This window comes from Paroedura picta, chromosome 5 (assembly GCF_049243985.1).
Source record: "Paroedura picta isolate Pp20150507F chromosome 5, Ppicta_v3.0, whole genome shotgun sequence".
Classification (NCBI taxonomy): domain Eukaryota; kingdom Metazoa; phylum Chordata; class Lepidosauria; order Squamata; family Gekkonidae; genus Paroedura; species Paroedura picta.
In genome coordinates, this window is record NC_135373.1 from 42,515,383 (window position 1) to 42,537,308 (window position 21,926).

Consider the following 21,926-nt stretch of genomic DNA (forward strand, 5'->3'; position numbering starts at 1 on the left):
GTAACGGCACCACCCAGCCCAGCCCCTTCCTCAGCCAACCTTTCTTAAAACTCGAAAGCTTCAACTCCTTGTCACCTTTCTTGGTATTGAAGTTGCCCCTCATGGTTTTGGTGGCCCTCTCCTGCTCCTCTTCCAGTTCTCCTGTCCATTTTGCGAGATGGGACAACCTAGACCGCACCGTCTGCTTCCCTCGGCCTCTGCCTCTTGCGACACAGGCTGCTGCCTTCAAATCCAGCCCTCCTGTGTTGCTCCACCCCTGGAATGCTTGCTTTTGGGATGTTCCTTTTCCTCCCCGTCCTTCTCCACACTCTCTCAGCAGGGCAGGAGGAGCCTGGAAGTTTGGATGGCCTTTAACTGAGGGGGGAAAGAACGTTCATGCTGCAGATGGAAAGAGCTGACAGGGGGGGAAAGCATTTTAGGAGAAGAGGACTCCCTCCAGGTAAGGGTTTCGGGGCACTGCGGTGGGGGGGGGGGGGCGAAGAGACCTAAGAATGCCTTTGAAGTGTCACGTCGCAAGAAAGGAGATGAAGACTGAGCCACAGTTGCCGAGCTCTGAGACACCAACTGTGTGAGAAAGGCTGATATGGAGCATGAAGTGTGTGTGTATGTGTGTGTGTGTGTGTGGGGGGGGGGTTAATATTGGCCGCAACCCATCAGAACTAAGCCCCAGAGCCTATTTTTCAGTGCTGGAAAGCCAAAACGATGTGGCATTAATATACTTCCAGCGTGCCGAGAAAAGCCGATCCGTTTCCAGTACGAGCCGTACAAACTCAGGAAGGCTCGCAAGAAGGGTCTTGCAACCAAGAGCACATCCCCTACCCACCCTCCCTCTGCACCTCTTCTTTCAGAAATGGAGCGCTGACAAATAGGATCAAGTTGCAAGAAGTCTCAGGTCAGGGAATTCCAGTGGAGCCTGAATTTTTCTGGCACACACTGGCAACCCCGAAGGAATCTCCCCTGTGCAGTTCATTTTTATGTTTGGCGTGACAATCCAGATGCCTTGAGTATTGCGTGTGCATTGGTCAGCAGGGCTGGAAGGTGTAGTTCAGTGGGATCGGTCAAGGGGGAGGGGCTGTGGCTCACTCTTAGAGCATCTGCTTGGCCTGCCGGGGGTCTCAGCATCTCTACACTCAGGTGACAGGCGATGTGAAAGATCTCGACCTGTGTGCAGACTGGACTGACTTTGATGGTCCAGTAATCTGATTCAGTACCAAGCAGCTTCCTGTGTTCAGGGTGGTAATTCGGGGGGGGGGGGGGCACTTTATTTGGATTAATGGTCTGGAAAACTGTTGGTATCTTCCCGCCCCCCCTTTTTTTCTCTCTCTCTGCCGCTTTCATTCATTGTTGTAATAACTCTGCAGTCCAGTTCGGAATCTCAGCAAGATAGGCAGAGGATCAACAAAGTTGCTAAATAGCGAGAACAACAGCAATAGTAATAAAACCCGTGTGAAGCAAATCCTAGCGAAATACCAGCCAAGCTACCAGAAAAGAATCATTTACATTCCTAAAGTTCCCCAACAATCATAGTTATCAAAGTATGAGAGGGAGTTGGTGCCTTGCTAGACATGGGGGGGGGGGGGGGGGGTTGCTTTGCTTTGTTACCTTTGGATAAGGCCAAGCGAGTACAATAGGACCACAGGCTTAGATCCAAACAAGTACAATACGACACAGACTTAAATTACAACCCGAATGGTGACGGTAGAAAACATCTAGATAAAATTACCTAGTGTAATTTTCCCCCCATATTAAGGCCAAAAATGGACACCGAGCTCATCTATTTGCTCTGCTACGCAGTATCAAAAAGGATCTTGAGTCTTTTTGCTTGCAATTTTAAGCCCTACTAAATTCCACTGCAAGGCTGAGAAGCAGCCCGTTTATATCCTTATTTTAGTGATAGACAACTAAGATTTGCCAGCTTTGGATAGGGAAATTCCTGGTGATTTGGGGAATTGCGAGGTATAATGTCATTGAGCCCACCCTCCAAAGCAGTCATTTTCTCCAAGGAAACTGATCTCAGTGGTGCGGAGACCAGTTAAACTTCAGGGAGATCACCAGACCCCCCCCCCCATGGAGGTTGACAGCCCCATGCTATGGATGCCAGCCTCCAAGTCTGGCCTGTAAAGCTCATCTCTGGACTATGGAAATCACATCCCCTGGAGAAAATGGGTACTTTGGAGGATGGACTCTACGGCATTGTACCCCATGAGGTCCCTGTCCTCCCAAGGCCCCATCCCCAAATCTTCAGGAGTTTTTAGACATGGATCTGGCAACTCTATCCCTTCCCATTCCCCATCAGTGGCCAGGGGGGAGGCGGGAGCTGGAAACCTTACACTGTGTACAACAGAGGCCAGGATAATGTCATGGTTCCTAATCTGCTACATAATTCCATGACGTTTGAATCAGGGCCTTCCAGATCCCAGTCAATGGGGGATTGAGGTAAAAGTGATCAACCCAACCTCAAAGATAACATCTTCCACTTGCTTGCAGATTTCCCTTTGTCCCCACTGCTGAATTACTCAAAAATGGAGAAGGAGAAAGCAGGGACATCTTTCTATCCACTGGACTGTGTCTTCAAAACCCTGCTTATTAATGGACAGCCCACTTTAGGCCCTCTGAGTCTTGTCCATTAGTGCATCAAAAGCTCTGCCTCTTCCTTGTTTTCTTGCATCCCTCTGATATACTCCAGCAGTCCATGTTCCTCATAATTATGTTATCACTGCTGTTTTTTACTCCCCAGCTAGTGTGAATAGCAAGGGGTTCATCTTTTGAGAATCAAGTTCCTTCCCTTGCATCTGTAGGAGTTACCTTCTTTAGTAAGCAGGTAGATGCTTCTTCAGGTCTCATGCATATTAATGCCTGTGCATGAACACTAAACATGATTGCCAGTTCCAGGTTGGGAAATACCTCAAGATTTCAGGGGTGGAGCCTCAAGAAGGTGGTGTCATGGAGGGAGAAGCAGAGCAGTGCCATGGTTAAGAGAGGCAGCCTGTACTCTGGAGAGCCAGGTTTGATTCCCCGCTCCTCCACATGCAGCCAGTTGGGTGACCTTGGGCCAGTTATGAATCTCTTTACAGAGCAGTTCTGTCAAAGCTCTCTCAGCCCCACCTCCCTCACAGGGTATCTGTTGTGGGGAGAGGAAAAGAAGGTGATTGTAAGCCACATTGAGACTCCTTTGGGTAGTGAAAAGCGGGGCATGCAAACCACTTCTTCTGCTTCGTGGGGAGAGCAGGGACTACAAAGCAGCCATTTTCTACAGGCCATCTGACCCCTAATATCAGTTGTAATTTCAGGAGATCTGCAGCCACCACCTGGAGTTGGCAGTGCCAGCACTAAAGCACCCACCCACCAATCTCAGCCTGCCATTTTGCAAAGGTGTATATTAAATTGAATCAATATCCCTGACCTGAGTGACTTTGTTCCAGTCACTTTCTTTCCCTCCTCCTACATGGGCTAGCCAGGGTTGGCCCTGGTTAGAACTTAGATGGGCGATCAAGTTGGTATCCAGAAACAAGCAATAGCAAACCACTTTTCTTTGTGTCTGCCTTGAAACCCGTACAGGGCTGCCATAAACTGGTGGTGAACTGACAGCGTTTTTCACAGCCACTGAACCAATCCTCCCCACCCTCTCTTTTAAATTGCTTCAGTGCAATATAAATCAACATGGTATGCAGTTGCAGAAATGGAACCTTCAGCATCATATAAAGCAGAGGGGCTGGGGAGGGCTTCTCAGGTGGAGCTCCTCATCTTGGTATAAGGATTAACCTTACAAGCACATCCCCACTTGGGCTTGTGAAATGCTGGGGGGTTATGGGAGCCATCCGAAGCAGGTTCACTTAGTACCATGTTATTCAATGAGATTTACTTCCAGGCAAAGGGTAAAGGCAGAAGGATGTGATGACACTTTTCTCTCTGTCGGCTCTCCTGGCGCTCTGATTGTGGCATCTGCTTTTGATGGCACAGTGGAAAGAAACCTGAGCCATGATGTTTGAAGTAACATGGAAGGAGCATCTTTCTTTACACTCACTGCCCGATTGTGCTAAAAATCTGTTTAAAAAGGAGGAAATGAGGCTGACAAGGTCTGCAGAGAGCCTGAAAGGTATAGATTCCATAAATAAACAAACAAACAAACAGTGTTGGGTGAGGGCATCCTTTCTCAACATTTTGACCATTGAGAAGCCCCTGAAACATTCTTCAGGCTTAGAGAAACCATGGAAGTGGCAGGATCGTGCAGAATATGGTTGGGAAACATAGCTGTGGACACGCCCACACGGGGCCTCTCCCAATCCCCTCCAGGACCATTATTGGCCATTTTGGGAAGGGGAGGTGGGCTGACATGCAAAGGGTCATGAATAAGAAGATAGTCTCACTGACACCACCTTGGTTCTTACTGAGCATGCATCATTAATCAGGGCTGGTCCTGCACTTAATTTTTTTCCACTTTAAATCTTGCTGAATTCTGGTCGATTTGAACCCGTATGTACAGCCTTCCTTTTTCTCAATTTGAAACATACACCCCTTCTGCATTTGCACCATCCCAATTTTTAGTCTCCTTCCTGCTTGACCGGGGAGGTGGTCAGCTAAAGTGGACATTGAAGGAGCTTTATTTCCTGCAGCCCAGAGCAAGCCAGGGTAGGGGCAAGTGGAACATGAGGCTGCTTGTTTATCTTTCTTTTCATGCAGGAGTGGGGGGGGGAGGGGGAGGGGAGGGGGAGAGGAGGGGCAGCAGCAGCCTCACAGAGAATGAGGAGGGGAAAGTAAACCCAAGAGGCAAATATCTGCTCATAGAAGTGTGGGCTTTGAGAGTGCAGTCACTTTAAAACAGATCCCAAAATGAGGGCAAAAATAAGTCTTGCAAAGGAATGGCAACCGGGAACCAGGCAGTCTTTGAACCTAAGCCCTGACCAATCAGCGACAGACTGCTTCGCTACATCAACATTGGAGGCACAAGAGAGGAAGTTAATCCAGCAAAATGTAGAACATCTATGCTTAATACTGGAGCTCTCAGAGCAGTTTCCTCAAGTAGCAAGTTATATCCGCTCCTGGATAACACGGGAGAAAGGTAGTGTTACCGTGGATCAATCATAGACATTGCAGAGGGAAAATTTAAAGCGCTAAATATCACGATTGAAATTGAATCATGTGTAGATGGCTTTCTTTAATTCGGGGTCACTGGGGATAAAAAACCCAGTGCAGATTCACCCCAGGTTGGATCTCTGTCCTTCAAAGCATTTGTAGATAAGAAGCATGAACAGTTAGTCTAATGGTTTATGGAAGTCCTAAACAGTGGCTAGTTTTAGGAAGGTCCTGTGACTATCAGCTTTCCTAAACCCAATTTTTTTACCTATGTCTGCCCCTTTTGAACCCTCTTTCCTCTGATCCATACTATGGAGCAGGCAGGAGAGAGGAGCTATGTCTCAAAAGTGAAACTGGACTAAAGTCAGGGCTGTCTCTTACTTTTTCCCTACCCCAGGATGGCCCAGGCAAGCCCAATCATGTCAGATCTCAGGAGCAAAGCAAAGTTTGCCCTGACTCGTATTTGGATGGGAGACCTGTAAGGAGCACTAGAGTCTTGGCTTGGGGGCAGGCAATGACAAAGCACCTCTGAACATCTCTTGCCTGTCTCCCAGGCTATTCTAGGGTCTCCTGGCTCTATTACACACAAGCCATATACTGCATATAAGTATATAATAACTTTCTATAAAGACGTGTCGCTGTTTATAATTGACACAGAGGAAAGCTAAGCTAGAGTCATGGTAGGGGCTCCCCGGGAGTTTCTCCCAAGCCAGGTGGCACCACTGCCGAACGTTCCCAGTGGAAGAAATAACAGCACGGGAATGGTTCTCTCTTCCAAACTTGGGCTGGCATATAAAATCCTGTTCTTATCCCCCCCCCCCTTCCCTGGCATTCTCGTTTTCCATCTTTCAGGAAATGCCTTCCTGACTGGTCAGCTTCAAGCTCTGAATCAGTAGGGCAGGAAACCATGCCCTGGGTTAATTGCTGTCTGTCCACATCTGACACATGTGGCTGACTGGAGTTAACACGGCATTGATTTTCACTTTCTTCTAGAAAATCGTCCGCTTCCCTTGTCAATTTGTTTCAGAATCAAAGGTTTTATACTGTCGGTTTTATCACCCTTGCTGTTGTTTTACTGTTATTACCCACCAACACTCAGGAGAAAGCAGGATGTTTTTTTTTTATGTAAAGAAGAAGGAGAGTTGGTTTTCTTACTCCAATTTTCTCTACCCGAAGGAGTCTCAAAGTGGCTTACATACGCTTTCCCTTCCTCTCCCCACAACAGATAACATAGGAGATCTGTGGGGATGAGAGAGCTCTGAGAGAACTGTGACTGGCCCAAGATCACCCAGCTGGTTTGATGTGGAAGAATGGGGAATGAAATTCAGTTCTCCAGGTTAGAGGCTGCAACTCTTAACCACTGCACCATGCCATTTCCAACAATGCCATCTTTTTGCTATGGACCCCTTCATGGTGTTCCTGGGGATCCCTTATTCTCTAGGACTGGGGTGGCCGACATGTGGCTCTCTAGATAAGCAGGGGCCTATGGGAACTGTAGTCAATGGACATCTGGAGAGCTACATTTTGGTCACCACTGCTCTAGGACCAGCATTTCACAGAGATCAGTGGATGGTAGGAATAGGATTGACAGGCCCAACATCCAGCATCCGGGCAGCAAATGGCTGGCTATATCCTCCATTTCAAAGTGCTAGTTGGGGAATGGCGTAAACTGGATTCCCCAACCTAAAAAGCGTCAGCTAGAAGCCACCATCAGGCCACCAACAAAAAAAATGTGTTGAGGTGAAGAAGTGCGATCTCCACCCCCAATGTCCTGCCCTCTCACCCGCCTCCCTCTCCCTTCTCCCAGGGAAGGGGTTTGTTTGTTTTAAGAGAACTGCCTGGAGCAATGAATAGGCATACATGCATGCAGGCAAAACCAAAAATTATTTTCCCTCAAAGCTGTCACACAAATTATGCCTCTCTAACCCCCCCCCCAAAAAAAATCAGGAACAAGATTTTTTTTGAAGAAGAAGAGTTAGTTCTTTTATGCCACTTTTCTCTACCCAGAGGAGGCTCAAAGCAGCTTACAGTCGCCTTCCCTTTCCTCTCCTCACAACAGACACCCTGTGAGGTGGGTGAGGCTGAGAGAGCGCTGATATCACTGCTCAATCAGAACAGTTTCATCAGTGCCATGGCGAGCCCAAGGTCACCCGGCTGGCTGCATGTGAGGGAGTGCAGAATCGAACCCGGCATGCCAGATTAGAAGTCCACTCTCCTTACCACTACATCAAGCTGGCTCCCCAAGTACCAAGACTTATGATTCCATAAGGGGTGGCAATAAAAAAAAAAACCCACTATGCAACAGAGAAGTATTGAATTTTAAAAAATTATCGGGCATCGCGGGCCCTTTAAAACATTGAGAATGGGGATTGGCTGCTAGGATTGATTGACAGGCAGAAGAGAGTCACATGTAAAGCGCGTTGCTCTCTTCTTCCATTTCCAGCAGGCAGTGTGAAATGTAAGGAGCATGAAAAGGTGGCATATGGAAGAAAGACAGCAAGAATGTGAAGAATGGCTGGAAGCGCGATAATATTTAGCGCCAGACCATTACGCTGGCGTATTGCTATTTTTTTCAATGTGCGGAAGTGCCCTAGGATCTGGGAAACCTGGATTTGAATCTTCACTCTGCCATGAAAGCTAGCTGGGTATCTTTGGGTCAGTCATTCTCTTTTTATCCTACCTCACAAGATTGTTGTGAGGCTGAAATGGACAAGAGGAAATGCTGCAGACCACTTTGAATCTCTACTTGGCTTGTATGTTGCCTGCAGTGTTCAATGGAGCAGTGGGAGCAAAGTGGCAGGAGGGTTTTGGTGTTGAGCATGCCAGGAAGCGACATCAGTGTCAGGTGACACTCTAGGAATCCCTCCAATACCTGTGGTAAAAAACCATAGAGACTTAGGGATTTCCTAGACCATCACACAATCCCAGTATCCACAATCTCTGCCCCCCATGCTCTCAAGAATAGCCAGCCAGGTCCCCATTGGGGAGAAATGCAGAGTGCAAGTAAATAAGTCATGTCTTCTGCAGTGTTCCCATTACCCAATCCCTGTTATTTGCCTGCTTAGTTTAGGAGTGATTTGGAATGTGCCAGGCACTCCCTCCCTTTCCCTCTTAACTAAGCACCACTTAATGAATGGTATTCTCCAATTAGGGAGCACCCATGTTATTTGGGATGCTGAGTCCAAGTCTGGGTACATTCCTGTACGCCATGTCAGGATCCGATCCCAGCAGGGCTTTTTTTTTTCTTTTTGCAACTCTGCCTACTCATTCCTGGAAAGGAATGTTTCCTGGCACAATGTATCGGTTAGCCTTAACATTTTCCTTTTGGACTCCGGGAGGGGCAGTAAGCATGGAGGATGCCAACGTGGAAAGAGCTGTGCTTTCTCTCCATTGCAGAAAGCCTCCTGCAGGAAAAGCTGAGATGTCAGCCTTGGGAGGGGATCCTGGCAGAGACAGGTACAGGACTCACCTATGAGTCATCCGTTGGCCTCTTACATTAACTCTTACATTAACTTGGATCATTTACTGTTTTTGTTAAGTTTCAAGTGGGTAGTCATGTTGGTCTGAAGGAGCACAACAAAATCAGAGTCCAGTAGCACCTTTAAGAGCAACAAAGATTTATTCAAGGTTTCGAGTGCAAGCACCCTTCGTCAGACAAAGAACTGACCATCATAACAGTAGGAATATATAAGCAAAAGTTAATCCTGTTACATTGGTAAACTGTGTCAGCTATATGATAATTCTGCATTTGGATGTTGTGACACAGTTTACTAATTTAACAGAACTAACTTTTGCTTTATATTCCCACTGTCATGATGGTTGTTCATCGTCTCACGAAGAGTGCTTGCACTCGAAAGCTCATGCCTTGAATAAATCTTTGTTGGTCTTAAAGGTGCTCCTGGACTCTGGTTTTGTTTTTGTGAAGCCGTCCCTGGCCAGCGACGCTGCTGGCTGGGGTGTGACCAAGCTCTTTTTAACAGCAGGGAGAATGACATTGGCGTTTCAGAAGCAGCAAGGATAGCCTGGAGGGGCCTCCCACCTTCTCGGTACCCTTTGGCACAGTGTCTAAAACGTACGTCTTCCAGTACAAGAAAATCCATGCTTTTGCGTCCAAAGTTCCACATAAATGTTACCTCCACCAGAATAGAATGCTGTTGGTATTAAAGGTGCCCAGTGGACTCAAATTTTGTGGCTTCAGAGCAACACAACTACTCACTTGAATCTACCCCCAACTCCCTGGGTTGCCTTTTAAAATGAAATGAGAGTACAGACAGTGTGGTGGTGAAAATCCAGGGTGGACAGATGAAAGTGGGCCAAATGCTACCCCATGCGGGCATGAGATGACACAGAGCAACCAGCCTCAGACCAAAAACAAGGCCCCAGTGTGGCAAGAAGGGTCATAATTCCATCACTGCTGGCTATTTTCCCAATCAGATATCATAATTGTTTGTTTGTTTATTGTATTTATATACTGCCCTCCCCGAGGGCTCAGGGCAGTTTACACAAAACAATTAATTGGTACAGGTAATATCATTCTGGTAACAGTAAGGTGGTAACAACAATAGCATTAACATAATACCCCTCCCCTATAGCTAGGCTTACAATTTGCCTGTTCATGGCAGATCAACTCCCCCCCTCCCCCCCCCCCCCACATTTCCTGTGCTTGATCAACTGAGCATCATGAAGAAAGGGAACAAGGCTGTGGATGCTTTGACATCGCTTCCAGGGGACTGACGTCACAGTGTCCACAGCCATAATTTCCCCTGCTCTCTGTGGCATTTACCATAGAGGTTGGGGGAATTCCCAGAGCTTCTTGGGGGTCTGTGGCATCACTTCTAGGCGATCACCTAGAAGTGATATCTCACCATCCTGTGGTATTCCTCCTTCCACAGGCCTTGCCAACCAAAAGCTTCTGGGCTTCCAGGCACGGAGCTGGGTGATGCTCCCCCAGCTTTCTGGCTTCCCCACAGAGGAGAACAGCTTGCTTTAATGGCTTGTCATCTTTATATGGATAGTTTATTATTTTAATTAAGTGGTGTTGAGCAAGACTCTGAAGAGGTGGCCTTGAAATCTCCTGAATAAAAGCAATCTAGGTATAATTCAAAGATACAGTCCCTCATACCTGTTTCCCTTCAGGATTCTGGGCCGTAAAATTGTTCCCCAGGTAAAAGTTAAGCCCCAGACATAAATCCCAGAGAATTCAAGAGGGATTCCTGGCTGTGTTAGTTTCTAGCTGAAAAACTAAGCAGAACAGTCCAGAACAATCCTGTTAAAGACTCAAAAAAAAGTATTCTGGCAGAGCTCACTTTGTTAGCTGCCTGTGACCTTGCCTTCCCCCCTCTCCTGTCAGGGGTCTCCAGGGGCTACTTTTCATTTTTAAATAAGTCAGCAGACAGATAGGTGGAAATCCGCAAAACAGACTGAGCCCCTGGAGGGATGGAGAAACATGTATTCTTTCATGGTGCTCATCGTTTTCAGAAATCTCGCTTGATCCCTCGCGTGCATTTGAATAAATGAATTGATTAAATCTTTGCCCTGTCGCACAAATAAAAACAGTTGTTGCGACAAAGGGGAAAAACAGCAGAGAGCTTTGCCTGGCGTTGCACCATTTTAGAAGAGACTTTCCCTCCCGGAGGGGGGGGGTAGGACAGTGTCCCCGCATGGTTGGCTGTTGTGCTGCAATTGAGCTAGAGAGGTCACTGGCAAGGAGATTTGGGCATGTGGCCAAAATGACCCAGGCACATGCATGCTGAGGAGCCACAAAAGCACCATAACAAATGAGGTAGGAATGCAGCCACAGAGCCAGAAAAGAAAGCCTCTCTTCTAAGCCAGAAGAATTTTTGTGTGTTTTTTTTAATTAAAAGTAACACTTTTTTTAATGTGCCAATTAAATAGCGGCATTCATTAAAGCAATTAAAGGTAAAGGTAAAGGTATCCCCTGTGCAAACACCGGGTCATGTCTGACCCTTGGGGTGACGCCCTCTAGCGTTTTCATGGCAGACTCAATACGGGGTGGTTTGCCGGTGCCTTCCCCAGTCATTACCGTTTGCCCCCCAGCAAGCCGGGTACTCATTTTACCGGCCTTGGAAGGATGGGAGGCTGAGTCAACCTTGAGCCGGCTGCTGGGATCGAACTCCCAGTCTCATGGGCAAAGCTCTCAGACTGCATGCCTGCTGCCTTACCACTCTGTGCCACCAGAGGCTCTTAAAGCAATTAAAGGGGCTTTATTGGTTTGGTTAATTGTGGGGAAATTGATGGGAATTGATTGGGAAAGGGTGAAACAGACTTCTAGATCACCCATTAGCACCTTCCTTTGCAGGGTTGCCAACATCCAGGCTGGGTCTTGAGATGTCTCAGAAAGACAGTAGATCTCCCTACTACACAGATCAGTTCCCTATAGAGAAAAATGGCTGCTCTGGGGAGTGGACTCTGCAGCATGATGTCTCACTGAGACCCCTCTCCTCCCCAAACCTCACCTGACCAGGCTCCACCCCCAAATATCCAGGAAATTCCCCACCTGTAATTGCCAACTGTCTCCTTTCCTGGGCCTATTCTGCACACAATAGATAATGCACTTTCAATGCACTTTAGAAGTAGATTATCATGTTCTGCACAGGAAAATCCAGCGGCCAAAACAGTGCAGTATCCTATGTGTGCAGACTAGGCCCTAGAATCCAGGATCTAAACTGTGTGATAACAGTGACACGTGATAGTTCCTTCAACTCTCAAGCAGCCCTAAATGAGAACAGAATACTAAGTGATATTGTACATCCTAATGTTGTTCTAGGTGCTGGGGTGGCCAAACTGTGGCTCTCTGGATGTCCATGAACTACAATTCCCATGAGCCTCTGGCAGCACTGTCAGGAGCTCGTGGGAATTGTAGTCCATGGACATCTGGAGAGCCACAGTTCAGCCACCCCTGTTAGGAAATCAATCAGTCCATCACGTTTTCATCAGAGTTTCCCCCAAGGAGCTATGGGTGGCCTGTGTGGTTCTCACCTTGTCCATTTATCCTCACAACAACCTTTTGAGGTAGGCTAGACAGCAAGACGGAGACGGACCCCAAGTCACCCTTCAAGCTTCAGGGTTGGTCGGGGATTATTTGAACACAAATACCCCAATAACCGTCTGACAGAAAATCTAGTAGAGTAAACTGGATTTGGAAAGAGAGAGCCAGTGTGGTGTAGTTAAGAGTGGCAGCCTCTAATCTGGAGAGCTCTGCTTCTCCCCCACATGCAGCCGGCTGGGTGACCTTGGGCCAGTTGGGGTATAGAAACCAACTCTTCTTCTCCAAACAAATGAAGCTATACTGGACCGGCTCAAGGAGGGATGAGGATGAGGAAACACCTCAAGAGGGGGAGATCCAGTCCAACAGGCCTCACTGCAACTCCATAAAGGAAATTGCGGGAGAGAAACAGCGGGTGATCCGTGCAGCCTGGAAATGTTTGCGCAAGGCAGAGTGGGCAGGAGAGGTAGGAGACAATTATGGCTGAAAAGCAAGCATCATTTAGGCCTCTGATTAAGAAAGGAGCACATTTGCATTTATAAAACCCACGTAGGGAGCTCAGAGCAAGGAGGTGATGGTGAACCTGCTGCTGACAGAGCATTCCAGTCAACAAAACTGCTTTCCTTGTTCTCTGTTCATCTTTACTCTTGCCTGGATAGTCTAGCAGACCGTCCCCCACAGAGCTGTTCATCTGTCTGCAGACAGGACTCGTGCCACTGCAGTTTGAACCAGTTCAAGTTTCCACAGCAGTCTCAAGGGCAGCCCTGCCATAGAGCGAGTTGCAGAAGTCTAGCCTAGAGGTGACTGTTGCATGGATCATTCTGGTTAGGTCCGGCTCCGAGATATATGGTGCCAGCTGCCTTGCCTGGTGCAGAAAGAAAAAAATATTTTATTCCTGTCACCTCTTGGAGTGGCAGCAGGCAACAAGGGCTGCCAGTGGGAGACCCGGCAACCCCCATCTGGGGCAACTGTGCAACAGCTGCACATTGTTTTAGTTACTGGGCCAAACCATTTCTCTACCAGTACTTTTAACTAGGGAGCTGATCTTTTTAATTTTACTTCTTTTTCAGAGCCAGCCAGGCGTTGTGGTTAAAAGCCTCTAATCTGGAGATCCGGATTAGATCCCCCACTCCTCCTCCACATGCAACCAGCTGGGCGACTGGGGACCAATCACAGTTCTCTCAGAGCTCTCTCAGCCTCACCTACCTCATGGGGTGTCTGTGGTGGGAAGTGATCGTAAACCACCTTGAGACTCTGAGTAGTGAAAAGCGGGATATAAAAAAAACAACCTTCTTCCGAATGTCTTGTCCTTGTAACAGAGGACTGGTGTATAGACATGGGTAGTCCAAGGTTTTCATGGCACAGAGTTAAATGCCATTGTCTGCTAAATAACAGCTAATTGTCAGCGTCTTCTTTTTACAACCTGCTCCTAGTCCACGTAAGCTATACGGTTGTGATGCTGTTGCTGCTTTTCCTTATCAGATGCCTCATGCAGGGTTTTTAATAGCTTGATCGTATGCTTTTTATGATTTTATCCTGGACAGACAACCAGAGGAAGGCTAACAGCTTCACGGTTTGTGTTCAGAGGCACAGGGATTAGAAACAGGACCGTGGACTGGCCGGCTCTTGGGTCTGATTCAGCAAAGTTCTTCATCTGTTATATCCACAGAGTTTAGTCTGTGATGAATTAGTAAGTCTCCGCAGTTATACCGACACAAAAGATGAATCATTGCAGCCTCTGAACCCTCTGGGGACTTTAGCAAGTATAGTTTTCTGTTCTAACTTCTCTGTCTCTTTGCCTGGCAAGAAGGCGAGGGCAGGGGGGGGGGGGAGGCAGCCCTGTCAGGCTCTTCTCCACCCTAATTAGCCTGCTAACACTCCAGCCCCCCCCTCCAGTCTTGTATCCTCTACGTTTCAAAGGGAACCAACATCCTTCTGCAGCATCTCCTGTCCTCAAAGCCCCCCTCCCTCTCAAACCAACGCCTGACTTTCTTCTGTACCAAGTGCAGACTTCCAGTCGCTGGCTGGTTGGAAAGGTCCTTGATCATTTCAAAGAGCGGAAACCGATGCTTGGCGTTCTGCCGCTGGCGGTCCAACCACTGCGCCACACTGGCTTTTGGCATTCTCACTGGGGTAGGCGTCGGGTAGGACTTCTGCCAGCTTTATTCTTCCGGCTAGGAAGGCCAGAGGGCCTGTTCTCCTCTTTCCTGGAGTAAATGCCAGTAGGGGGGGGAATTATTTCCATTGGGGAGGAGGAATTCTAGTTCCCTGCAGTTGCGCATGCATTGGCCTGTGGCTGGAGGCAGGTTCCCGCATTGCATTCCTCCTCAGGGGGCAGGGCTACAACCTCCTGCAGCTTTAGATAGGGGGCCATTGGCCAGCCAAGGATTGGCAGGTCCTTGAGTGGGATCTTCAATAATCTTTTTGTGTTTGGGGGAGAGAATTCACAGTCCAGCAAATCCCAGATATTGAAATCATGAACACATGGCGCTTTTTGGCCTCAAATCAGGCTTTTTGGCCTCAAATCAGACCTTGAGTTCATCAAGGTCAGGATAGGCATCAGCTCCCCAGGGTCTCAGGTGGAGGTGTTTCCTATCAACAGCTTACCTGGTCCTTGTACCTGGAGATGCCAGGGATTGAAACAGGGGCATAGGAGAGTATGGTTAACTAAATATGAGTTTTTCAAATTATCTGGCTGAATTGATGAGTGGTTCATTTATTAATGAGCTTGTTTGTTTGCTTGTTCATACCTCACCATTTTCTCCAGGGGAGACTAGAAGAACCTTGCATCATTCCCCACTGCTCCCTTTAAATCCTCATAACAATCCTGTAAGGTGGGTTAGGCTGAGAGTGTGAGACTGGAGCACAGTCACCCAGCAAGCTTCATTGGCAGAGTGGGGATTCAAGTCTGGGCCTTCCAGGTCCTTGATCCAGCTGGCAGAAGTGCATGGTAATTGTAGTGCATGGACACATGGAGAGCCACAGTTTGGCCACCCCTGTCCTAGTTCAGCACTCTCACCAGTATACTACACATCTCCTTTACAAATGTGACTGGAAAGACAATGAGGTACAGATTTATGAGGTGGGCATGCAGGAGTCAGAATTAGGGGGAAGCCCAAATGATTCTTGCTTTCCTCCACCCCCATGAATGTTCTGCCATCCTTGGGCTATAGCGAACATTCACAACTGGCTTTTCCTGAGTGAACAAGACCATCCGATTGCTAGTGGTTGCTATTGTGCAATATCCAAGAGGGTTCGTTTGTTCCCACCTCCATGAGGTGACTCAGGTCTAACAAAGCAATGAGATGTCATTGGTCAGCTGCCCAGGGGCTCTATCCATAGGCCGTGCCAGTTAGTCACCTCTTCTGACTTACACCTTCTCTTGTTTCAGGGATTGTTAACTGAAGCCAGAGACCATGAACTGGGGAGGCTTTGAAGGACTCCTCAGCGGTGTCAACAAGTATTCCACAGCCTTTGGACGCATCTGGCTCTCGGTCGTTTTCATCTTCCGCCTGCTGGTCTACCTCGTGGCTGCTGAGAAAGTCTGGGGTGATGACAGCAAGGACTTTGACTGCAATACGGAGCAGCCGGGCTGCCCCAATGTCTGCTTTGACCATTACTTCCCGGTCTCCCATATCCGCCTCTGGGCCCTTCAGCTGATCCTTGTCACCTGCCCTTCCTTGATGGTGGTCATGCATGTTGCCTACCGAGAAGCGAAAGAGAAAAGGTACAGGGAGAAATACGGAGACAATGGCAGGCGGCTCTTTCCTGACGTGGGCAAGAAGCGTGGGGGCTTGTGGTGGACCTACCTCTTCAGCCTAATCTTCAAGGCTGCCGTGGACATTGTGTTTCTCATTATCTTCTACATTATCTACCCAAACTACACTCTTCCCCTTCTAGTAAAGTGTTTCCTACCACCTTGCCCTAACATTGTAGATTGCTACATATCCCGGCCGACGGAGAAGAACATCTTCACCCTGTTCATGGTTGTGACAGCCTGTATCTGTGTCCTTCTCAGCCTCATCGAAGCATCCTACCTCATTGTTAAGAGATGTAAGGAGGTCCTTCAGGTCAGAAGTGACAGATACAACCGACACCGCAGTGGGACCCTCCTACACAAGGACACTGGCTCACTTCCCCCCAATCAACAAGAACCTTGTGAAGTGGGGGTACAGGTCTTCCATGGGGCAGACTACAAACTAGCCACTGCATCTCTCACAAACAGCTCTCCGTGTACATCAACAAAACATGAGAAAGTGGGTTAAAAGTTCCACCAAGTGAGGAGAGACCACCCCAGAAGAACCTGTGTAAATTCTCATTTCAGAACCTTCTTAGCCATTGATAGAAGAAATGGAGGGAAGGTTGGGGGATGAAGAAGAATGTCAAACTAGCCCTGTTGTGCTAGCCTCTGTCATACGCTTCCTAATAGAACCCAGTCCAAGCTCTTCATTAAAAAAACAGACTCCAGTTCCTGAGGTATTGATCCTCCTTGATGTTGTAATCTATAAGGCCAGAGGCAGGTGCTAGTTACCTTCAAAGAGCCTACAAGCAGTTTCAAAGATGTTTTTGCTAGCATGATGGTCTGTAATAAGACTGCTATCACTCTAGTCAAAAAGATATTGCCCTCTAGTTTCTGGAGAATGCATTTCTGGATGCAGAACCCACAATCACAGGGATACCCATCGTGGAATCTTTGGCCACCACGTTGCCCACCAATACCTTCCTTGATGCCCACCAAGTGTTTTTTAAAAAGTGGGTGGAGCCAGGTGGGGCTCCTACCCAATACAATACAATACCTTTATTGGCATAAAGCAGATTAGGAGGCTATACAAAGATAGTCAAGATACATCGGACAGTTTAAGTTTAAAAACTGAGGACAGAAATTTAGCCATAATAAAAGTGATGTCGGCATCCTTATCACTCAGTAAAAATTGGCAAACCAAGTCTCTTGAATGGTTTCTCCATTTTGGTATAAGAGGTATGATATGCCTTCTCTGTTGAGTAAACAAAGGGCAATCCAGTATGATATGTTGGATGGTGTCAGGAGAACTTGATTCACAGGTGCATAGTCCTACCCAACAGTCTTTGGAATGACAACTGGAGATCTGGTTAGCCTTGAAAATAAAAGTTGCTTCAGCAACAACTGTCACTACAACGTTGGTTCTATTCACTTTTTTCGCAGGTGTGTTTTCTAAAATGACTCCTCTTGTCCCACGTATTGTGACTTTCTGGTGCATGGGTGTGGTTTTCTCTGCCTTCCTGGGTGCCATTTTGTGGCCTGCATCTTGCAGCAGCCATTTTGTGGTTCTGCACCATACCTTGTGTCAGAATTTCAAAGGTGCCCACAGGCTCAGAAGGGATAGGGACCCCTGACCTACTGCATCACATTACTGTGATACCAAAGAAAATCATCTCTAACCTGAGTGACAGAAACTGGCAACAAATACTTGACATCTGAAGAAGGGACCCTATGCATCCTTGATGCTTTTGTACCATGGCAACCACAAAACATGACTGAAAATATTTTTTCCATTTTGAGAGTCAGGACAAAGGCAGAAGATGCTGGGTGTTCTGTATCTGAAGCTCAGGACTATGGTGTGGGGAAAGGGAGAGTCAACGTTGTCCTGGTCTAAAATGGCCTCAGGGAATTGCTACTTAATCCAATGGACATAATTGGGCCAATTCAGTAGCATGTTTTCCAGAATTTCTGAACCAAACAAGGATGATTGGAGAGAAAAAGAATGCTGGGCCGGCCCTGTTGTTGTGGCCCAATCCAGCTATGCAACTCTTGTTGAAGAAGAAAGACGTGTGCTAGATGGGTGGTGGGAAAACATGACTTTCTGGAATCTCTGGCAATAATAAATAAAAATATTGATTATTTATAAAGTGCCTCGACAGTTTGTAATTATTTCTGATTATTTATCAAAGTACGCCTGACAAGTATGATAACTCTGTGAAAAGGAACAACCCTTGCCACAGGCTTGTACTGTATTTTTGCAAACGGGCAAAAAAAAAAAAAAGGATACACTGGTCATAGACTCTATTTGAGCATCTTGGTCACATTCATTAAGGTGGGCTTTGAGTCACTTAAGCCCTACTCAGAACAGAAAGGGTAAGAGCTGGACAATTTCCACCAAATCTCTCTTCCCCTTGCAGAGCACCCTGAAGAGTCCCTGTCCCTGGGTAGGGTTACCAGGTACCCCCAGCCACCAGTGGTGGATGGGGAGTAGGTTTACCAGATCCATACTGAGAGATCTGGGAATGGAGCCTGGAGAGGAAAGGAGCTCAGTGGTCCAACCTGGATTCTGGCATCCCTACCCCAAGAGCAGCAGCATGGAGGTCAGTGGGCATGGAGATCAATCAAGGGCAGGGGAGAAAGTTCCATTCTGCCACTAGAAAATGTAGGCTGGATGCAACCAATGGCTTTGTCTGTCTGGATTCTGTTTGTTGGAATATGCAAAATCTGCCATGTGCATAACAGAGCAGAATACAAAGGGTTTCCTGCAGGGGGCATCAGAAGAGATGTATATTTAACATAGATAGGATAGGAACTTCCTGATGATTTTCAAACTGTTTTAGTGTCCTGATTGGCACAACAGGAGACTTCCTGCTTTTTGAGCACACTTCTCCCCTACTTACTTCCAGAACAGTTGTTGGACAGAAGAATGATTGCAGACAAGAGCTAGAACAGTTAGTTAGGGGAGCCTCTCTCTCTCTCTCTTGCTCTCTCTCAACATAGTTGTTTCTTTTCTGAATAAAAACTAATTTTTTTCTTTAAGCAGCCTGGTCCTCCACACTCTCTGCACATTGAACTGTGCCAGCATGATTCTAGGCCCCGAGTTAGCATTCAGGCTGAGAAATACGGTAGATAGTATATGATAGGCAAAGAGAAGAAGAAACACAAAATGGCTGTTTTATGCAAGGCTAGGAATGCCAGTCCTCCAGGTGGGACCTGGGGATCCCCTGGAATTATAGCTTCTCTCAAGACTAGAGAGACCTGGCAAAAATGTCTGCTTTGGAGGGTGGACTCCATAGCAATATACTCCACTGAGGTCCTTCCCATCCCAAATCCCACCTACTCCCAGCTCCACCTCCAAGTCCCCAGGTATTTCCCAACCCGAAGATGGCAATCCTATGCAACACTCAGCACTACCTACTTGATCAGCTCATAGAAGTTAATTTCCTGATTTTGAGAGGGAGAATGAAGAGCCACCAGCTAAAGACGGGACTATGGCATGCTGTTAGAGACACGCCACCAGCAGGAAGGACAAAAGACCTGGGATTCTGACAACATGAAGGCACAAGGAGCCCTGATCAAAGTTTTGACTGATAGAAACATGGTAAGAGACACATGTCCAGACAGCAAAAGCAATTTGGAACCCTAAAAACCCAACTGATGACAGTTAGGACCTTCAAAGGTTGAATGTCTGTATGAATGTTAAAATTATATAACTTTTATATGATTTTTTTTTAAATTAAAAAATTAGGAGTTAAAAACATATACAATATTTGCTGGTGTATAAGACTACTTTTTCCCCCTGAAAAACATGCCTCCAAGTGGGGGGGTCGTCTTATACGCCGGGTGCACTTCAGTTGGGATAGACATAGCTGCCCATAGTGGCCCATAGTACTGTATTTTGAGTGGAAATGTTGGGGGGTCGTCTTATACGCCCAGTCGTCTTATACGCCGGCAAATACGGGTATACATCCCATAGGCTATTGCAAAACACTGTGCTATGCACTATATGAACAATAGACCAATGCATTTCGACCCTTATAGGGCCTTCTTCAAAGGTCTGATTTTAACACACACCATTTCATTACACATATGAAATATGTATAGCAGCCAATAAAAGCTGCAGAGTAAGAGCTGTAAAGTACTAGAGCCACTTAATGAATGAAGATGACTATTTATCAATTATTAGCTCTCTTCCAAAGGCTGCCAAAATTTCAATGGTGTGTTCTCTTATTAGGGCATGTATTGCAATATATACACTAATAAAAGAACACACCATTGGAACTGAAATCTGTGTGACCACTTAGATGACATGTTTGGTTTAAATGAGGAACTCCAAAGTATTGGCAAAGAGATTTCAGAATAAGATCTGGTTGTAGTCAAGTCAGATTTTATTACATGTAGCCATAGGCCATTACAATACAAAAGGAAAATATAAAAGGATTTAAAAAATTTCAGATCAGTAATAAAAAAGGAATGTGCAATCTCAGATAATAATTACTTAACATCATAAAAACATTTCCAGATTACATATGTCCACATGTCCTATATCTATTCTAGGTATTTGCTCTCTGCAGCACCACTTTGGCCCTTATTTTCTTCACTGGAAGGACAAATAATGACATTTTGTTAGAAACAAATGAATTAGTATCTGCTAACAAAAACACAAGTTTTTCCTGATTTCCGGATTTATCATTTATCATTTAGCCCATCTAGTAGGCCAGCAAGAAATTTGGCCCTAGGATCCGTATACAATGGGCCAAGTGAGAATGTAATGTTGGAGATTCTCCAGAACTAAAGCTCCACAAATACAGAAGCACTGATCTTTTGGTGTTTTATGGTATCGCCCACTCAGTAGAGCTGTTGGTGTTGTTTGAAATCGCATGGAGGTAAAAGCTACTCTGAGACTATGAGTTAAAAGATAGACTAAATAGGAAGATCTCAAATGATTTATTTTAAATAGTTTGTACCAGGGTGAACTTTTAGATTGCAGGATTAAGGATTAAGATCTGGTTGTATTAACTTTAATTGCCAAAATTTATGAAAATTTATTGAATGGTTGATTGATTTCTTTCCCACTGCTATCAGCAAGCTGTCTCGCGACAGGTTACATAAAAGATAAAACCCCACATAAAAATTAAAAATTAAAAACATTATCAACACCCCTTACAATCAAGTCCTGGCAGCGAAAAATAACACCCCCCCAGCTACACCCAATTTCCACCCATATCCCAAATTGAGAAGCTCAAAGCACATGTTGCAATGGTAAGCATTGGCCATTCACACAGACAATGGAGGAAAATGTGAGTTGTGACATGAAGGACTACTTGATTAAAAGAGGAATAGAACATCAGCTCACTGAGCCAAACACTCCAGAACAGAATAGCATAGCATCAAGAAAGAATTGCCCCTTAACTGAGTTGTCTTGGTGCATGCATCTAGAAGCGCAGCTACTGGAAAGAAGCCATTAACACTATTACTTGCCCACAGAACAAGCTACTCAACAAAGGTGCCAAAAGAAGGCCATATAAACTATGGTATAATCATTATAATTATTATTTTATTCTTATAGCCTGCCCTTCCCTGGTAGGTTCAGGGTGGGTAACATCAACATTAAAAACATTCAGTACAAATAAATTCCAATAAATTACATAACAATGTAATCTAATTTAGGTTTTAATATTAAATTAAATGCCGTCTCATCATTGTGGTTAGAATCATTCGGGGTGGGGCATCTTGGCTGGTATTTGGGAAGATTTTCTTCATAGTTTGTCAATTCAGTTTTCAGACGAGGCCAGTATTTTGTTGACGTTAATTTCCTGACCTCAACCATAGGCCTGTCAGACAGGCCATCCAGAATTAGTCAAAGTCCCAGAGGGCCCTGATCTCACTACGCAGAGAATTCCACCAGGCCGGAGCCCTAACCCTGGTGAAGGCTAGTTTTACTTCTTTGGGGCCAGAGACCCTGAGTAAATTTAGATCATTCAATCTTAGTGGTCTATGGAGAATGTAGTAGAAGAGCCAGTCCAGTAAATACAGGGATCCCAGACTATTTAGGACTTTAAATGTAAGAATCAAAACCTTGAACTTGATTTGGTTCTCCAATCTGGA

At 46.2% G+C, this 21,926-nt stretch overlaps 1 protein-coding gene across 1 annotated transcript; it reads left to right on the plus strand.

Moving 5' to 3' along the window:
* The first annotated feature begins 282 nt into the window (after nt 1-282).
* Nucleotides 283-17,965, plus strand: LOC143837540 (gap junction beta-5 protein-like). Its single transcript, XM_077337494.1, has 2 exons — nt 283-439; nt 15,471-17,965. The coding sequence occupies exon 2, from the start codon at nt 15,496-15,498 to the stop codon at nt 16,342-16,344; it is 849 nt and encodes a 282-aa protein (XP_077193609.1). The 5' UTR covers nt 283-439; nt 15,471-15,495; the 3' UTR covers nt 16,345-17,965.
* The last annotated feature ends 3,961 nt before the right edge of the window (nt 17,966-21,926 follow it).

Bases quoted from the DNA above. Each gene is read 5' to 3' on its own strand.
- LOC143837540 (XM_077337494.1), top strand. From the start codon at position 15,496: ATGAACTGGGGAGGCTTTGAAGGACTCCTCAGCGGTGTCAACAAGTAT.